This window comes from Heterodontus francisci, chromosome 39, assembly GCF_036365525.1.
Source record: "Heterodontus francisci isolate sHetFra1 chromosome 39, sHetFra1.hap1, whole genome shotgun sequence".
In the NCBI taxonomy this organism is placed as follows: Eukaryota; Metazoa; Chordata; class Chondrichthyes; order Heterodontiformes; family Heterodontidae; genus Heterodontus; species Heterodontus francisci.
In genome coordinates this window covers 40897522-40915712 of record NC_090409.1, presented here as the reverse complement: position 1 = coordinate 40915712, position 18191 = coordinate 40897522, and the positions used below count along the sequence as shown (strand labels likewise).

At 50.6% G+C, this 18191-nt stretch overlaps 1 protein-coding gene across 8 annotated transcripts; it reads right to left on the bottom strand.

Annotated features, from left to right (window-relative positions):
• Positions 1-968: 968 nt before the first annotated feature.
• On the bottom strand, positions 969-16463 carry LOC137352778 (uncharacterized). 8 transcript variants are annotated; one of them, XM_068018587.1, is made up of 14 exons: positions 16343-16463; positions 15556-15656; positions 14222-14320; positions 13205-13228; positions 12388-12468; positions 12203-12262; positions 11525-11611; positions 8906-9010; positions 8138-8224; positions 6588-6692; positions 5407-5493; positions 3857-3961; positions 2559-2639; positions 1767-1905 (listed from the first exon to the last, which is right to left on the bottom strand). In XM_068018587.1, exons 2-14 carry the CDS (start codon positions 15569-15571, stop codon positions 1859-1861), a joined length of 984 nt encoding a protein of 327 aa, XP_067874688.1. In that variant the 5' UTR covers positions 15572-15656; positions 16343-16463; the 3' UTR covers positions 1767-1858. The 8 variants fall into 8 exon arrangements, with proteins under 8 accessions (XP_067874685.1, XP_067874686.1, XP_067874687.1 ...); XM_068018590.1 differs by lacking the exon at positions 5407-5493; XM_068018591.1 differs by lacking the exon at positions 8138-8224.
• Between the last annotated feature and the right edge of the window lie 1728 nt (positions 16464-18191).

Sequence of the window (18191 nt, the reverse complement as noted above, 5' to 3'; positions counted from 1 at the left end):
CGAATGTTTGAGAGTTTGGGTGCAGATTTTTCAAGTATCGTCCAAAAATAGGCCAATCACACCAGCACTCAGTATCATTTACAATTGCTTTCTGCCCACCAACATTTCTTCAAATAGGTTACATTGTGTGCTGTTAAAGGCCTCCGACACTGTCCCCTTAAAGGGGTGTGACAATTTCCCCCCTCCCACCACCAACCTGCCCATTCTTAACTTCCGAACGTATTCATTGATCAGAAAAAAAAACATTTTGCGTTATCAAGATCGTAGAGGCCGATGTCCGTCGAGGATGAAGGGCAGGGCATCTCGTTGAGGATGGTTGGGTTTCCCCTGGGCTCTTGTACTGCCCCGAGTCCTGTGAAGAGGCAGAACGGAGGGGGGGGGGGTGGGGGGTGATGGCCCGAAAGTTGGACTGACGCAAACAAGCTTAAATTCGGAGCTCGACCCGCAACGCCCGCTCCTTCCGAAGCCAATCCCAGACCACCGGACCTTCCCAAGCTGGACCCCAGGCTGTTACGGATGACCCCTCCAGTATTCAGCTTTTCCTTACCCAGTTCCCAGTTCCGAAAGGTCGTACATTTCCTAAGGGTGAACTGTATTTGAAAGGGATCCGCTCCTCTCTGAACTCCCACAGTCAGCTTGTGGTTGAACAGTCACTGACTAGGCCTCCTGTTCCGGCGTAACAGGCCCGAGAGGGGCTGAATGGGCCTCCCCCTGTTCCTGTGTAACAGGCTCGAGAGGGGGCTGAATGGGCCTCCCCCTGTTCCTGTGTAACAGGCTCGAGAGGGGGCTGAATGGGCCTCCTCCTGTTCCTGTGTAACAGGCTCGAGAGGGGCTGAATGGGCCTCCCCCTGTTCCTGTGTAACAGGCTCGAGAGGGTGCTGAATGGGCCTCCTCCTGTTCTTATATATGAATGACTAAAAGCAGATTCAGAGAACACTAAAATAATGAGGTGGGTTATTAAGGCCATAAAACATCAAACAAAGCACTGGGTTTATTTCGACAGAGATAGAGCTGAAAAGCAGAGTTGTTATGCTAAACTTGTCTTGCATCTTGAAACACCGTGCACAGTTCCAGTCTCCATATACCTTGGTTAGACCACACTCGGAGCACTGAGCACAGTTCCGGTCTCCATATCCCTTGGTTGGACCACACTTGGAACACTGTGCACAGTTCCGGTCTCCATATCCCTTGGTTGGACCACACTTGGAACACTGTGCACAGTTCCGGTCTCCATATACCTCGGTTAGACCACACTTGGAGCACTGTACTCAGTTCCGATCTCCATATACCTCGGTTAGACCACGCTCGGAGCACTGTGCACAGTCGCGGTCTCCATATACCTTGGTTGGACCACACTCGGAGCACTGTGCACAGCTCCGATCTCCATATACCTTGGTTGGACCAAACTCGGAACACTGTGCACAGTTCCGATCTCCATATACCTTGGTTGGACCACACTCGGAGCACTGTGCACAGTTCCAGTCTCCATATACCTTGGTTGGACCACACTCGGAGCACTGTGCACAGTTCCGATCTCCATATACCTTGGTTGGACCACACTCGGAGCACTGTGCACAGTTCCGATCTCCATATACCTTGGTTGGACCACACTCGGAGCACTGTGCACAGTTCCGATCTCCATATACCTTGGTTGGACCACGCTCGGAGCACTGTGCACAGTCGCGGTCTCCATATACCTGTTGAGCTGCTGTGCGGCCAGTTTTTTGAGTAGTCAGTACCAAGTTCGAACGGAACAGTTCCTGGCTCCAGGAGGCTTTCAAGCCTGCAACACCCAGTCCGTAGAGCACGAGACACATACCAGCTCAGCGAGGCTCCCAGGGTTAAGCAAATCACCATGTCAGTGACTAGCTTGAGCAGAATCCAGCAAAGCTTTGTCGCGAGAATCTGAAAAGCAGAGACGTTAAAACCATTTAAATTGTTTGCATGAAGCAGCACATATGACTCTCAGAGTTATATAGCACAGGAACAGGCCCTTCGGCCCATCGTGTCCGTGCCAGCCATCGAGCACCTAACTATTCTAATCCCATTTTCCAGCACTTGGCCCGCAGCCTTGTATGTTCGACTACATCTACTCCCTGTTGGCCCTTGGTGGTCACAATTTGGCGGAATTTCAGCAGTCACAACAACAATCTGCATTTATCTAGCGCCTTTAATGTTGTATGACATCCCAAGGCTTCACAGAGTTAATCAGACGCACAGGGAGATGTTAGGACATCTGAAATGCTCGGTCAAAGAGGTCAGTTTTTAAGGAGCGTCTTAAAGGAGGAGAGAGAGAGAGAGAGAGAGGGGCGGAGAGGTTTAGGGAGGGAATTCCAGAGCTTAGGGCCCCCAGGCAGCTGAAGGCACGGCCGACAATGGTGGAGCGATGGGAATCGGGGGGATGGGCGAGAGGCCGGGATTGGAGGGAGGAACCTCATCATGTTGCATTCAGTCTGATTGAGCCAGGTTCCCGAACACTGCAGAAATACTAGCGAATACCCAGAGCTGAACCATCAGGCCAGCCGTCCGCCTTACAACAAACAGTAAGGGTCACGTACCTGACGGAGAAAGTCCTGTGGTGCAGTCAGCCATGTTCTCGTAAGCAGCTGCAGCCTCCTGGGCAGCAGACCCAACGTCCCCTGTAAGGATAGAATACTTCAATCTCTGTTCTCCGCCAAGTCACATGAATGAACACACAATGATGCAACATGGTACATAGGCTGTCCTGTGTAGAGGGAGCTTTACTCTGTACTAACCCCCGTGCTGTACCTGTCCTGGGAGTGTTTGATGGGGACAGTGTAGAGGGAGCTTTACTCTGTATCTAACCCCCGTGCTGTACCTGTCCTGCGAGTGTTTGACGGGGACAGTGTAGAGGGAGCTTTACTCTGTATCTAACCCCCGTGCTTTTTTTTAATCATTCATGGGATGTGGGTGTCACTGGCCAGGCCAGCATTTATTGCCCATCCCTAATTGCCCCTTGAGAAGGTGGTGATGAGCTGCCTTCTTGAACCGCTGCAGTCCATGTGGGGTAGGTACACCCACAGTGCTGTTAGAAAGGGAGTTCCAGGATTTTGACCCAACGACAGTGAAGGAACGGCCGATATAGTTCCAAGTCAGGATGGTGTGTGACTTGGAGGGGAACTTGCAGGTGGTGGTGTTCCCATGCATCTGCTGCCCTTGTCCTTTTCGGTGGTAGAGGTCGCGGGTTTGGAAGGTGCTGTCGAAGGAGCCTTGGTGAGTTGTTGCAGTGCATCTTGTAGATGGTACAGACTGCTGCCACTATGCGTCAGTGGTGGAGGGAGTGAATGTTTGTGGATGGGGTGCCAATCAAGCGGGCTGCTTTGTCCTGGATGGTGTCGAGCTTCTTGAGTGTTGTTGGAGCTGCACCCATCCAGGCAAGTGGAGTGTATTCCATCACACTCCTGACTTGTGCCTTGTAGATGGTGGACAGGCTTTGGGGCGTCAGGAGGTGAGTTACTCACCGCAGGATTCCTAGCCTCTGACCTGCTCTTGTAGCCACGGTATTTATATGGCTACTCCAGTTCAGTTTCTGGTCAATGGTAACCCCCAGGATGTTGATAGTGGGGGATTCAGCAATGGTAATGCCGTTGAATGGCAAGGGGAGATGGTTAAATTCTCTCTTGTTGGAGATGGTTATTGCCTGGCACTCGTGTGGCGCGAATGTTACTTGCCACTTATCAGCCCAAGCCTGGATATTGTCCAGGTCTTGCTGCATTTCTACAGGGATGCTTCAGTATCTGAGTCTATTCGTGAAGTGCAGGGATTGACAGCAGCTGAATGTTTCTGTGAGTTGCTCCCTGTGGCCCTCAGTGAAGAACTGAATCGAGCTCCGTACCTGCATCCTGTTCCCTTGTCTGCTTTGGTCCTGAGCAGCGGTCCGGAACATTCTCGTAACTCCCCTGTCTTGCTTTGGTCCCAGTTTCAACATCATCGTACACTCCTTCAAACAAATTATCACAGAGTCAGTGCCCTCGCTGGATTGTGTTGCCAGCTCACTCTCACATATTTGTTCTTCAAGAATTCAGTTGGAATCTGACAGCACAGGAGGAGCCCATTTGGATCAGAGGTGAGCTGGCAAGAACTGGCCGAGTCATAGAAGACAGAGGGTATCAGTGGATGGGTGTTTTTCTGAATGGAGGGATGTGACTAGTGGTGTTCCTCAGGGATCAGTGCTGGGACCTTTGCTGTTTGTAGTATATATAAATGATTTGGAGGAAAATGTAGCTGGTCTGATTAGTAAGTTTGCAGACGACACAAAGGTTGGTGGAGTCACAGATAGTGTTGAAGATTGTCAGAGGATACAGCAGGATATAGATTGGTTGGAGACTTGGGCGGAGAAATGGCAGATGGAGTTTAATCCGGACAAATGAGAGGTAATGCATTTTGGAAGGTCCAATACAGGTGGGAAGTGTGCAGTAAATGGCAGAACCCTTAGGAGTATTGACAGGCAGAGAGATCTGGGAGTACAGGTCCACAGGTCACTGAAAGTGGCAACGCAGGTGGATAAGGTAGTCAAGAAGGCATACGGCATGCTTGCCTTCATCGGTCGGGGCATAGAGTATAAAAATTGGCAAGTCATGTTGCAGCTGTACAGAACTTTAGTTAGGCCACACTTAGAATATTGCGTGCAATTCTGGTCGCCACACTACCAGAAGGACGTGGAGGCTTTGGAGAGGGTACAGAAGAGGTTTACCAGGATGTTGCCTGGCCTGGAGGGTATTAGCTATGAGGAGAGGTTGGAAAAACTCGGATTGTTTTCACTGGAACGACGGAGGTGGAGGGGCGACATGATAGAGGTTTACAAAGTTATGAGCGGCATGGACAGAGTGGATAGTCAGAAGCTTTTTCCCAGGGTGGAAGAGTCAGTTACTGGGGGACATAGGTTTAAGGTGCGAGGGGCAAAGTTTAGAGGGGATGTGCGAGGCAAGTTCTTTACACAGAGGGTGGTGAGTGCCTGGAACTTGCTGCCGGGGGAGGTGGTGGAAGCAGGTACGATAGCGACGTTTAAGAGGCATCTTGACAAATACATGAATAGGATGGGAATAGAGGGATACGGACCCCGGAAGTGCAGAAGGTTTTAGTTTAGACAGGCATCAAGATCGGCGCAGGCTTGGAGGGCCGAATGGCCTGTTCCTGTGCTCTACTGTTCTTTGGCCCATCGTGCCTGTGCTAGCTCTTTGAAAGATCTATCCAATTAGTCCCCACTCTCCCCCCCTGCTCTTTCCCCCATCTCCCTGCAAATTTTTCCCATTCCAGTATTTCTCCAATTCCCACTTTTGAAAGTTACTATTGAATCTGCTTCCACCGCCCTTTCAGGCAGCGCGTTCCAGATCACAACAACTCACTGTGTAATTCACGTTCCCACAGACAGACACAGTCCCATACCTGCTGGTAACTCCCCTGATTGAGGAGCTCCTGAGGTGCAGTCAGCTGCATTCTTATAGCGAGAGACAGACTGAACATCATTCTCATCTGTCAAGAAATTGTATTTCACTCAGAGACCTGAGTCCCAACATATCAATAAACACAGCACAATGCACCCTGACATATCATCGACAGAACTGCCCGGGGAGTGTTTGATGGGGACAGTGTAGAGGGAGCTTTACTCTGTATCTAACCCCCGTGCTGTACCTGTCCTGGGAGTGTTTGATGGGGACAGTGTAGAGGGAGCTTTACTCTGTATCTAACCCCCGTGCTGTACCTGTCCTGGGAGTGTTTGATGGGAGACAGTGTAGAGGGAGCTTTACTCTGTATCTAACCCCCGTGCTGTACCTGTCCTGGGAGTGTTTGATGGGGACAGTGTAGAGGGAGCTTTACTCTGTATCTAACCCCCGTGCTGTACCTGTCCTGGGAGTGTTTGATGGGGACAGTGTAGAGGGAGCTTTACTCTATAAATCACCCCCGTGTTGTACCTGTCCTGGGAGTGTTTGATGGGGACAGTGTAGAGGGAGCTTTACTCTGTATCTAACTCCCGTACTGTACCTGTCCTGGGAGTGTTTGATGGGACAGTGTAGAGGGAGCTTTACTCTATATCTCACCCCCGTGTTGTACCTGTCCTGGGAGTGTTTGATGGGGACAGTGTAGAGGGAGCTTTACTCTGTATCTAACCCCCGTACTGTACCTGTCCTGGGAGTGTTTGATGGGACAGTGTAGAGGGAGCTTTACTCTATATCTCACCCCCGTGTTGTACCTGTCCTGGGAGTGTTTGATGGGGACAGTGTAGAGGGAGCTTTACTCTGTATCTAACCCCCGTACTGTACCTATCCTGGGAGTGTTTGATGGGGGACAGTTTAGAGGGAGCTTTACTCTGTATCTAACCCCCGTACTGTACCTGTCCTGGGAGTGTTTGATGGGACAGTGTAGAGGGAGCTTTACTCTATATCTCACCCCCTTGTTGTACCTGTCCTGGGAGTGTTTGATGGGGACAGTGTAGAGGGAGCTTTACTCTGTATCTAACCCCCCCGAGCTGTGAGTCTGTATGTGAAGTGCAGGGATTGACAGCAGCTGAATGTTTCCGTGAGTTGCTCCCTGTGGCCCTCAGTGAAGAACTGTATCGAGCTCCGTACCTGCATCCTGTTCCCTTGTCTGCTTTGGTCCTGAGCAGCGGTCCGGAACATTCTCGTAACTCCCCTGTCTTGCTTTGGTCCCAGTTTCAACATCATCGTACACTCCTTCAAACAAATTATCACAGAGTCAGTGCCCTCGCTGGATTGTGTTGCCAGCTCATAATTGTTCTTCAAGACGTATCCATTCAGTTGGAATCTGACAGCACAGGAGGAGCCCATTTGGATCAGAGGTGAGCTGGCAAGAACTGGCTCGGTCATAGAAGACAGAGGGTAACAGTGGAAGGGTGCTTTTCTGAATGGAGGGATGTGACTAGTGGTGTTCTGCAGGGATCAGTGCTGGGACCTTTGCTGTTTGTAGTATATATAAATGATTTGGAGGAAAATGTAGCTGGTCTGATTAGTAAGTTTGCGGATGACACAAAGGTTGGTGGAGTTGCGGATAATGATGAGGATTGTCAGAGGATACAGCAGGATATAGATCGGTTGGAGACTTGGGCGGAGAAATGGCAGATGGAGTTTAATCCGGACAAATGCGAGGTAATGCATTTTGGAAGGTCTAATGCAGGTGGGAGGTATACAGTAAATGGCAGAACCCTTAGGAGTATTGACAGGCAGAGAGATCTGGGCGTACAGGTCCACAGGTCACTGAAAGTGGCAACGCAGGTGGATAAGGTAGTCAAGAAGGCATACGGCATGCTTGCCTTCATCGGTCGGGACATAGAGTATAAAAATTGGCAAGTCATGCTGCAGCTGTACAGAACCTTAGTTAGGCCACACTTAGAATATTGCGTGCAATTCTGGTCGCCACACTACCAGAAGGACGTGGAGGCTTTGGAGAGGGTACAGAAGAGGTTTACCAGGATGTTGCCTGGTCTGGAGGGCATTAGCTATGAGGAGAGGTTGGATAAACTCGGATTGTTTTCACTGGAACGACGGAGGTGGAGGGGCGACATGATAGAGGTTTACAAAGTTATGAGCGGCATGGACAGAGTGGATAGTCAGAAGCTTTTTCCCAGGATGGAAGAGTCAGTTACTCGGGGGCATAGGTTTAAGGTGAGAGGGGCAAAGTTTAGAGGGGATGTACGAGGCAAGTTCTTTACACAGAGGGTGGTGAGTGTCTGGAACTTGCTGCCAGGGGAGGTGGAGGAAGCAGATACGATAGCGACGTTTAAGAGACATCTTGACAAATATATGAATAGGAAGGGAATAGAGGGATACGGACCCCGGAAGTGCAGAAGGTTTTAATTTCGGCAGGCATCAAGATCGGCGCAGGCTTGGAGGGCCGAATGGCCTGTTCCTGTGCTCTACTGTTCTTTGGCCCATCGTGCCTGTGCTAGCTCTTTGAAAGATTTAACCAATTAGTCCCCACTCTCCCCCCCTGCTCTTTCCCCCATCTCCCTGCAAATTTTTCCCATTCCAGTATTTCCCCAATTCCCCCCTTTTGAAAGTTACTATTGAATCTGCTTCCACCGCCCTTTCAGGCAGCGCGTTCCAGATCACAGCAACTCACTGTGTAATTCACGTTCCCACAGACAGACACAGACCCATACCTGCTGGTAACTCCCCTGATTGAGGAGCTCCTGAGGTGCAGTCAGCTGCATTCTTATAGCGAGAGACAGACTGAACATCATTCTCATCTGTCAAGAAATTGTATTTCACTCAGAGACTTGAGTCCCAACATATCAATAAACACAGCACAATGCACCCTGACATATCATCGACAGAACTGCCCGGGGAGTGTTTGATGGGGGACAGTGTAGAGGGAGCTTTACTCTGTATCTAACCCCCGTGCTGTACCTGTCCTGGGAGTGTTTGATGGGGGACAGTGTAGAGGGAGTTTTACTCTGTATCTAACCCCCGTGTTGTACCTGTCCTGGGAGTGTTTGATGGGGGACAGTTTAGAGGGAGCTTTACTCTGTATCTAACCCCCGTACTGTACCTGTCCTGGGGAGTGTTTGATGGGGACAGTTTAGAGGGAGCTTTACTCTATATCTCACCCCCGTGTTGTACCTGTCCTGGGGAGTGTTTGATGGGGACAGTTTAGAGGGAGCTTTACTCTATATCTCACCCCCGTGTTGTACCTGTCCTGGGAGTGTTTGATGGGGACAGTTTAGAGGGAGCTTTACTCTGTATCTAACCCCCGTGCTGTACCTGTCCTGGGAGTGTTTGATGGGGGACAGTGTAGAGAGAGCTTTACTCTGTATCTAACCCCCCCGAGCTGTGAGTCTGCATGTGAAGTGCAGGGATTGACAGCAGCTGAATATTTCCGTGAGTTGCTCCCTGTGGCCCTCAGTGAAGAACTGTATCGAGCTCCGTACCTGCATCCTGTTCCCTTGTCTGCTTTGGTCCTGAGCAGCAGTCCGGAACATTCTCGTAACTCCCCTGTCTTGCTTTGGTCCCAGTTTCAACATCATCGTACACTCCTTCAAACAAATTATCACAGAGTCAGTGCCCTCGCTGGATTGTGTTGCCAGCTCACTCTCACATATTTGTTCTTCAAGAATTCAGTTGGAATCTGACAGCACAGGAGGAGCCCATTCTGCCCATCGTCGCTGTGCCGTCTCTTTGAAAGAGCTATCCAGTTAGTGTCATTCTTTCCCCCATCGCACTGAAAACCTGCCCACTTCAAGTATTTAGAAATCTACATTAAGTTTGTAAGAGATATAGTTCATTCTGAAACTAGGGCCTCAAACCTGAACAAAGGAAAGTATGAAGGGATGAGGGGCAAGTTGGCTATGGTAGATTGGGAAAATACATTAAAAGATTTGACGGTAGATCGGCAATGGCCAGTATTTTCACAAGTATTACACTGTTTACAACAAATATACATTCATCTAAGACAAAAAAAAACACAACAGGAAAGGTAAATCAACAGTGGCTAACAAAAGAAGTTAAAGATTGTATTAGATCAAAGAAAGTGGCTGATAAGGTCACCAGAAAAAGCCTGAGGATTGGGAGCAATTTAGAGTCCAACAAAGGAGGGCCAAGGAACCGATAAAGAAGGGGAAAAGAGATTATGAATGCAAGCTGGCGAGAAACAAAGGTGGACTGTGAAAGCTTCTTTAGGTGTGTGAAAAGGGAAAGATTAGCAAGGATGAACATGAGCCCATTGCAGGCGGAGATAGGAGAGTTTGTGATGGAGAATGAGGAAATGGCAGAGAGACTAAACAATTACCTTGTGTCTATCTTCACGGAGGAAGACACAGAAAATCTACCAGAAATACAAGGGGACCAAGGGACTTGTAAAAATGAGGAACTGAAAGTAATTAATATCAGTAAAGAGGTAGCACTCGAAAAATTAATTGGATTGAAAGTTGATAAATTCCCTGGACCAGATGAGCTACATCCCAGAGTATTGAAGGAGGTGGCGAGAGAGACAGTGGATGCAAATGTAACCCCACTATTTCAGAAGGGAGTGAGAGAAAACGGAGAACTAGAGACCTGTTAGTTTGATGTTAGTAGCAGGGAAAATGTTAGAATCGATTATAAAGGATGAGATAACTGGACACTTGGAAAATAATGATCTGATTGGGGAGTCAACATGGATTTGTGAAAGGGAAATCACGTTTGACAAACCTGTTGGAGATTTTCTGAGGATGTTACTTGCAACATAGATTAAGGAGAACCAGTGGATGTGATGTATTTGGATTTTTCAGAAGGCTTTTGATAAGGTCCCACACAGGAGGTTAGTAAACAAAATTAGAGCACATGGGATTGGGGTTAATGTACTGGTACGGATTGAGAATTGGTTCACAGACAGAAAGCAGAGAGTAGGAATAAATGGGTCATTCTCAGGATGGCAGGCTGTTACTAATGGGGTATCACAGGGATCAATGCTGCTGTCACAACTGTTCACAATGTATGTCATTGATTTGGATGTGGGGACCAGTTGTAATATTTCCCAATTTGCTGATGACGAAACTCGGAGGGAATGTAAGTTGTGAGGAGGATACAAGGAGGCTTCAAGGGGATTTGGACAGGCTAAATGAATGGGCAAGAAGATGGCAGATGGAATATCATGTGAATAAGTGTGAAGTGATCCGCTGTGGCAGAAAAAAAAACAAAAAGGCAGAGTATTTCTTAAATGGTGAGAGGTTGGGAAGTGTTGATATCCAAAGGGACCTGGGTGTCCTTATTCATGAGTCACTATAATCTTGTACGCAGGTGCAGCAAGCAATTAAGAAGGCAAATGGTATGTTGGCCTTCATTGCAAGGGGATTTGAGTACAGAAGTAAAGATGTATTGCTGCAATTGTATAATGTCTTGGTGAGACTGCACCTGAAGTATTGTGTACAGTTGTGGTCTCCTTATCTAAGGAAGGATATACTTGCCATGGAGGGAGTGCAATGGAGGTTCACCAGACTAATCCCTGGGATGGCGGGATTGTCTTATGAGGAGAGATTGAGGAAACTGGGCCTGTATTCTCTAGAGTTTCGAAGAATGAGAGATGATCTCATTGAAACTTACAGAATTCTGACAGGGCGTGACAGGGTAGATGTGGGTAGGATGTTTCCCCTGGCTGGTGAGTCTAGAACCAGGGGACACAGTCTCAGAATAAGAGGCAATTTAAGACTGAGATGAGGAGGAATCTCTTCACTCAGAGGGTGGTGAATCTGTGGAATTCTCTAGCCCAGAGGGCTGTGGAAGCTCAATCATTGAGCATGTTCACGACAGATATCGATAGATTTCTGGATACTAATGACCATCAAGGAATATGGGGATAGTGGGAAAAAATGGCAGAGGTAGATCAGCCATGATCTGTTTGAATGGCAGAACAGGCTCGATGGGCCGAATGGCCTACTCCTGCTCCGATGATCCAATTCCCCCTTTTGAAAGTTACTATTGAATCTGCTTCCACCGCCCTTTCAGGCAGCGCGTTCCAGATCACAACAACTCACTGTGTAATTCGCGTTCCCACATACAATGCAGTCCCATACCTGCCGGTAACTCCCCTGACTGAGGAGCTACTGTGGTGAAATCAGCCACATTCTCGTATCGAGAGACAGACTGAACATCATCCTCATCTGTAAAGAAATTGTAATTCACTCAGAGACCCGAGTCCCATCACAGCAATAAACACAGCACCATGCAACCTGACATATCATCGACAGAACTGCCCGGGGAGTGTTTGATGGGGGGACGGTGTAGAGGGAGCGTTACTCTGTATCTAACCCCCCCGTGCTGTACCTGTCCTGGGGAGTGTTTGATGGGGGGACGGTGTAGAGGGAGCGTTACTCTGTATCTAACCCCCCCGTGCTGTACCTGTCCTGGGGAGTGTTTGATGGGGACAGTGTAGAGGGAGCTTTACTCTGTATCTAACCCTGTGCTGTACCTGTCCTGGGGAGTGTTTGATGGGGACAGTGTAGAGGGAGCTTTACTCTGTATCTAACCCTGTGCTGTACCTGTCAAACACTCCCAGGACAGTTATTATCTCAACACAGCCACACTAAGACCTGCTTTGAGACTGATGCAGACGCACTACAGTCCGGATAGGAGAGGTTGAATCGGATGTGTTGCGGGAGGGAACGGTCAGCGTTTTGTCCCTCGCAGGAGCCATGAGAGGCCGGTCATTAGTAATCTTGCACGCAAGGACGGAACTTGCACGAGGTAATCACCTGCTGTGCCCCCGGAGTCGTCCGCCTCTCCCACATCATCATAGCACTCTTTAGCACGTCCTGATAACAGATAAGGACAGGACGTCACAGGTCAGTCTACTCTGCGGTCACAGCCGTCCCCACTCCCCGGCCATATCCATCCCAGCCAATGTCCAAAACCGACACACTCCCACAGCAAGCCTCACCTTCCATCTCCAGCAGCTCAATGTCTCCTGCCATCTCCCCTTCCACATCATCGTAGTATTGTCTCGTCTCCCCGAGGTCTCCTGTTGGGGAAACCGGGAATGTGATTACACTGGGTGGGGGAGTCTCTTTACCCGTAATCTCTCTCCCACTCACCATCACTCCCCATGTAACTCCCTCCCCACTCACCATCACTCCCCACGTAACTCCCTCCCCACTCACCATCACTCCCCACGTAACTCCCTCCCCACTCACCATCACTCCCCATGTAACTCCCTCCCCACTCACCATCACTCCCCACGTAACTCCCTCCCCACTCACCATCACTCCCCACGTAACTCCCTCCCCACTCACCATCACTCCCCACGCAACTCCCTCCCCACTCACCATCACTCCCCACGCAACTCCCTCCCCACTCACCATCACTCCCCACGTAACTCCCTCCCCACTCACCATCACTCCCCACGCAACTCCCTCCCCACTCACCATCACTCCCCACGTAACTCCCTCCCACTCACCATTATTCGGCATAACTCCTTCCCTCTTCATTACTCTCCACCTAACTCCCACTCCCACTCACCATCACTCCCCACGTAACTTGATCTCCACTCACAATTACTCCCCATGTAATTCCCTCTCCCACTCACCCTTAATCCTCAGGTAACTCCCTCTCCCACTCACCATCACTCCGCACGTAACTTGATCCCCACTCACCATCACTCCCCATGTAACTCCCTCTCCGCTCACCATTACAGCCCATGTAACTCCCTCCCCATCAATCCCCACATGTCTCTCTCTTGAAACTGATCTCAAACTCACCACTTGCCACGTCATCATAGCCTCCTGCAAAACGAAGGAAAAAAATCTTCAATTGACCGTAACAATTCACTCTGCTCCAATCCAAAAAAGGAGACCAGAGCAAATCTCCACCTTGGGGTCAAAACTGATCCCTCAACCAACATCACTCAAAGAACAAATTACCCAGTCCCTCTACAGCCTCCTCACCCCCTTCCCTATCTTTGTAACCACCTCCAGCCCCGACAACCCTCCGAGATCTCTGCGCTCCCTCCAATTCCGGCCTCTTTCCCATCCCCCGATTCCCATCGCTCCACCATTGGCGGCCGTGCCTTCAGCTGCCTGGGGGCCCTAATCTCTGGAATTCCCGAAACCTCTTTAAAACCCATGGATGCATGTCATTGAGTCCAGGGGATTTGCCGCCACTTAGTCCCATTGAGCTGTCCTATACTATTCCTTTACTTATACTGATTTCTTCAAGTTCCTCACTCTTGCTTGGTTCCCCATTATTCCGGAATGTTCTTTAGTCTCTTCTACCATGAAGGCAGATATGAAGTACTTGCTTAAGGCCCTTTTGCCATTTCTTGACTCCCCATTATCATTTTCCCTGTCTCTGCATCTCAGTGAGCCACGTTCACTTTGGCTACTCTCCTCCTTTTTTTACACGATTGTAGAAGTGCTCACAATCTGTTACGTCACGTCTTTTGCTCGTCTGCTCTTTTCTCTCCCCTCATCAATTTCCGGGACCTCCTTTGCGGAAATGGAAAATTCTCCCAATCATCAATCTTTCTCCTTTTTATTTTTATTTTTGTAAAACCAACATTATAAGCTTCTTACTTTCAATCATTAACTCCTCTTGACGCACTTTCTCTGTGGGGAATTTTTGTACCTGAAGGGAATTGTTGCAAACTTGACACAAGTTCTTAGAGAATGCTGGTTATTGCTTGTCTCCTGTCGGACAGGCTAGATCCTCGCGGGTTTGATGCTGGCGAGATCGCAATGCGCAACAGAGCCACTTAATAGCCCAAAAAAGATACTTACGTCGGAGGGTAGCAACATCTGCATCATCCTGCGTAAACTCTGCGTCCTCATCGACGTAATAGTCAAGCTTGTTGATGGAAGTGCTGGAGTTTGTAGCTTCTGTTAACAGGAGGGTCACGTCAAAAGAAAACGTTACAGGGTCATTGCAGAACAGAAGGGACCCGTTCGGCCCGTCTAGTCCACGCCGGCACCCCGCAGAGCAATCCAGTCGGCCCCCCACTCGAACCCCAACAGCCCTCCGCGTTTGTTCCCGTCAAGGGCCCATCCAAACTCCTTTCGAAATCGTTCATCACTTCCCCCGCCCTCGCTTGCAGCCAGATCCAGGTCACACAGTGGCGCAGTGGTTAGCACCGCAGCCTCACAGCTCCGGGGACCCGGGTTCGATTCCGGGTACTGCCTGTGCGGAGTTTGCAAGTTCTCCCTGTGTCTGCGTGGGTTTTCTCCGGGTGCTCCGGTTTCCTCCCACAAGCCAAAAGACTTGCAGGTTGGTAGGTAAATTGGCCATTATAAATTGTCACTAGTATAAGTAGGTGGTAGGGAAATATAGGGACAGGTGGGGATGTTCGGTAGGAATATGGGATTAGTGTAGGATTAGTATAAATGGGTGGTTGATGGTCGGCACAGACTCGGTGGGCCGAAGGGCCTGTTTCAGTGCTGTATCTCTAATCTAATCTAATCTAATCATTACCGCTTTCCTCCCTCTCCTCACGCATCGGGTAGATTTACAGGCACACGATCCCAGAACTGAGAGGTTAGAACTATCAGGATAGACTGAACAATCTGGGGGTCTTTACTCTAGGACAGAGAAGGCTGAGGGGTGACCTGATTGAGGTCTTTAAAATGATGAGGGGGATTCGACGGGGTAGACCGTAGAGAAGATGTTTCCACTTGTGGGGGGGGAGAGACCAGAACTCGGGGCCATCAATATAAGACAGTCACTAATAATCCAATGGGGAATTCCGGAGAAACCTCTTTCCCCAGAGAGTGGTGAGAATGTGGAACTCGCTCCCACAGGGAGTGGTTGAGGTGAATAGTATCGATGCATTTAAGGGGGAAGCTGGATAAACACATGAGGGAGAAAGGAATAGAAGGATATGGTGATAGGGTGAGATGGAGAGAGGGGGGGTGGGGGTGGGAGGAGGCTCGTGTGGAGCAGAAACACCAGCACGGGAGCAGATGGGCCGAATGGCCTGATTCTGGGCTGGAAATAGTGTGTAGTTCTGTGCAAAAACGCTCAGGCCCGTGCACAGTCGCCCTACGCCACGCATCGATGGTACACTTAGGGCGGCGTTTATCTCCGCCTTGGGACTCTGATCATCAACAAAATGAGGTACCTGACACACGAGACATCTTGGACAACCTCTTCACTCCGCATAGTCAATGTCCTCATAAATTCCGTACTCTCCAGGAGCGAGCTTCCGACTGCCTTTCTCACCTGCAGGGACCAGGAGATGTGCATTAGACACGGGCCCCCACCCCCTCACCTCGTGAAAGCACGCAAACAGAATCCCCTCATTGCCTCGTGACTCACAGCGCAAGCAAAAAAAAAAGCTGCTTTGACAAGGGCGCCCTATACGCAGGGAAAGATCCCGAACGTGCACGGGCACAGGTGTCGTCGGGGTGCGTCACGGGCGCCAGTGTGGGGGAGCCCGCAGCGAGGGCGCACAAGCTGAAAATTAGAGCTCGGCAACGCAGGGGTTGAGGCAAGGAAGCAATTCTTCCCACAAAGAGAGTGGAAATCTGGAACTCTCTCCCCCCAAAATCACGCGGAGGGGCAGTGTCTGGATTCAGCTGAAAAAATAAACCCCGGGTTGACGTCACCTCTTGAGACTTGCCCAAATGTGTCCTGATCTGACCAGTGGCACAGCGTCTCTTTACTCTGTATAATCTTTCAGCTGTTAATAAACTTGACTGTAATATTTAGCCTGATTTCAGTTGTTTCAATTTGAGGCTGCCTGGGATCATGGTCAACATTGAGACTGAAACTGATCGATCGACGTTGTGTTATGAATTACGGAACCAAGGCGGGGAGATGGAGTTAAGGTACAGAACACCTGTGATCACGTTGAATGGTATAGCAGGATCAAGGGGCTGAATGGCCCAGCCATCCCCAACACTTACGAGGCATTGGTTCCTCCTTCTTGAAGATCAGGTAGACCAGAACACTCGATGCAATGATCAGCAGGATGGCCAGGACGATCCCAGTAAAGACAGGAATGGGATCATCACGGAATGGATTATACGCTGGGTAAAAGGAAAGAGGAAAGTGGGTGATCAGGTACCTCAGCACAACCTCAGCATGTCCCAAAGCGAATCACAGACAATGAAGTACTTCTTTTGAAGGTATTGGGTATTCCAAATAGTGGCCGTGGGATCTTTTACGCCCACCCGAGGGGGCAGACGGGGGCCTCGGTTTAATGTCTCAGCTGAAAGACGGCACCTCTGACAGTGTAGCATTGGGAATGTTGGGGGGGGGGAGAGAGAGGAGGGGGGGGAAGAAAGAGAGGGGGGGGGAAAAGAAAGAGAGGGGGGGAAAGAAAGAGGGGGGAAAGAGAGGGGGGGAAGAGAGGGGGGGAAGAGAGGGGGGAAAGAGAGGGGGGGAAAGAGAGGGGGGGTAAGAGGGGGGAAAGAGAGGGGGGAAGAGAGGGGGGAAAGAGAGGGGGAAAAGAGAGGGGGGAAAAGAGAGGGGGGAAAAGAGAGGGGGGAAAGAGAGGGGGGAAAGAGAGGGGGGAAAGAGAGGGGGGAAAAGAGAGGGGGGAAGAGAGGGGGGGAAAAGAGAGGGGGGGAAAAGAGAGGGGGGAAAGAGAGGGGGGGAAAGAGAGGGGGGGAAGAGAGGGGGGGAAGAGAGGGGGGAAAAGAGAGGGGGGGAAGAGAGGGGGGGAAAAGAGGGGGGGGAAAGAGAGGGGGGGAAAAGAGAGGGGGAAAAGAGAGGGGGGGAAAGAGAGGTGGGGAAAAGAGAGGGGGGGAAAGAGAAGGGGGGAAAAGAGAGGGGGGAAAAGAGAGGTGGGGAAAGAGAGGGGGGGGAAAAGAGAGGGAGGGAAAGAGAGGGGGGAAAGAGAGGGAGGAAAAGAGAGGGGGGAAGAGAGGGGGGAAGAGAGGGGGGGAAAGAGAGGGGGGAAGAGAGGGGGGAAAAGAGAGGGGGGGAAAAGAGAGGGGGGAAAAGAGAGGGGGGGGAAAGAGAGGGGGAAAGAGAAGGGGGGAAAAGAGAGGGGGGGAAAAGAGAGGGGGGGAAAAGAGAAGGGGGGAAAAGAGAGGGGGGAAAGAGAGGGGGGAAAGAGAGGGAGGGAAAGAGAGGGGGGAAAGAGAGGGAGGAAAAGAGAGGGGGGGAAGAGAGGGGGGGAAGAGGGGGGAAAAGAGAGGGGGGAAGAGAGGGGGGGAAAACAGAGGGGGGGAAAAGAGAGGGGGGAAAAGAGGGGGGGGAAGAGAGGGGGGGAAAAGAGAAGGGGGAAAAGAGAGGGGGGAAAGAGAGGGGGGAAAGAGAGGGGGGAAAGAGAGGGGGGGAAAAGAGAGGGGGGAAAGAGAGGGGGGAAAAGAGAGGGGGGAAAAGAGAGGGGGGGAAGAGAGGGGGGGAAAGAGGGGGGGGAAAGAGAGGGGAAAAGAGAGGGGGAAAGAGAGGGGGGGAAAGAGAGGGGGGGAAAAGAGAGGGGGGAAAGAGAGGGGGGAAAGAGAGGGGGGAAAAGAGAGGGGGGAAAAGAGAGGGGGAAAGAGGGGGGAAAGAGGGGGAAAAGAGGGGGGAAAAGAGGGGGGGAAAGAGGGGGGGAAAGAGGGGGGGAAGAGGGGGGAAAGAGGGGGAAAAGAGGGGGGAAAAGAGGGGAAAGAGGGGAAAAGAGGAAAGGGGGAAAGGGGGGAAGGGGGGGAAAGGGGGGGAAAGGGGGGAAGAGGGGGGAAAAGAGGGGGGGGCGGGAGAGAGGGGGGTGGGAGAGAGGGGCGTGGAGAGGGAGAGGGAATGAGAGAGTGAGTGCTGAACCCA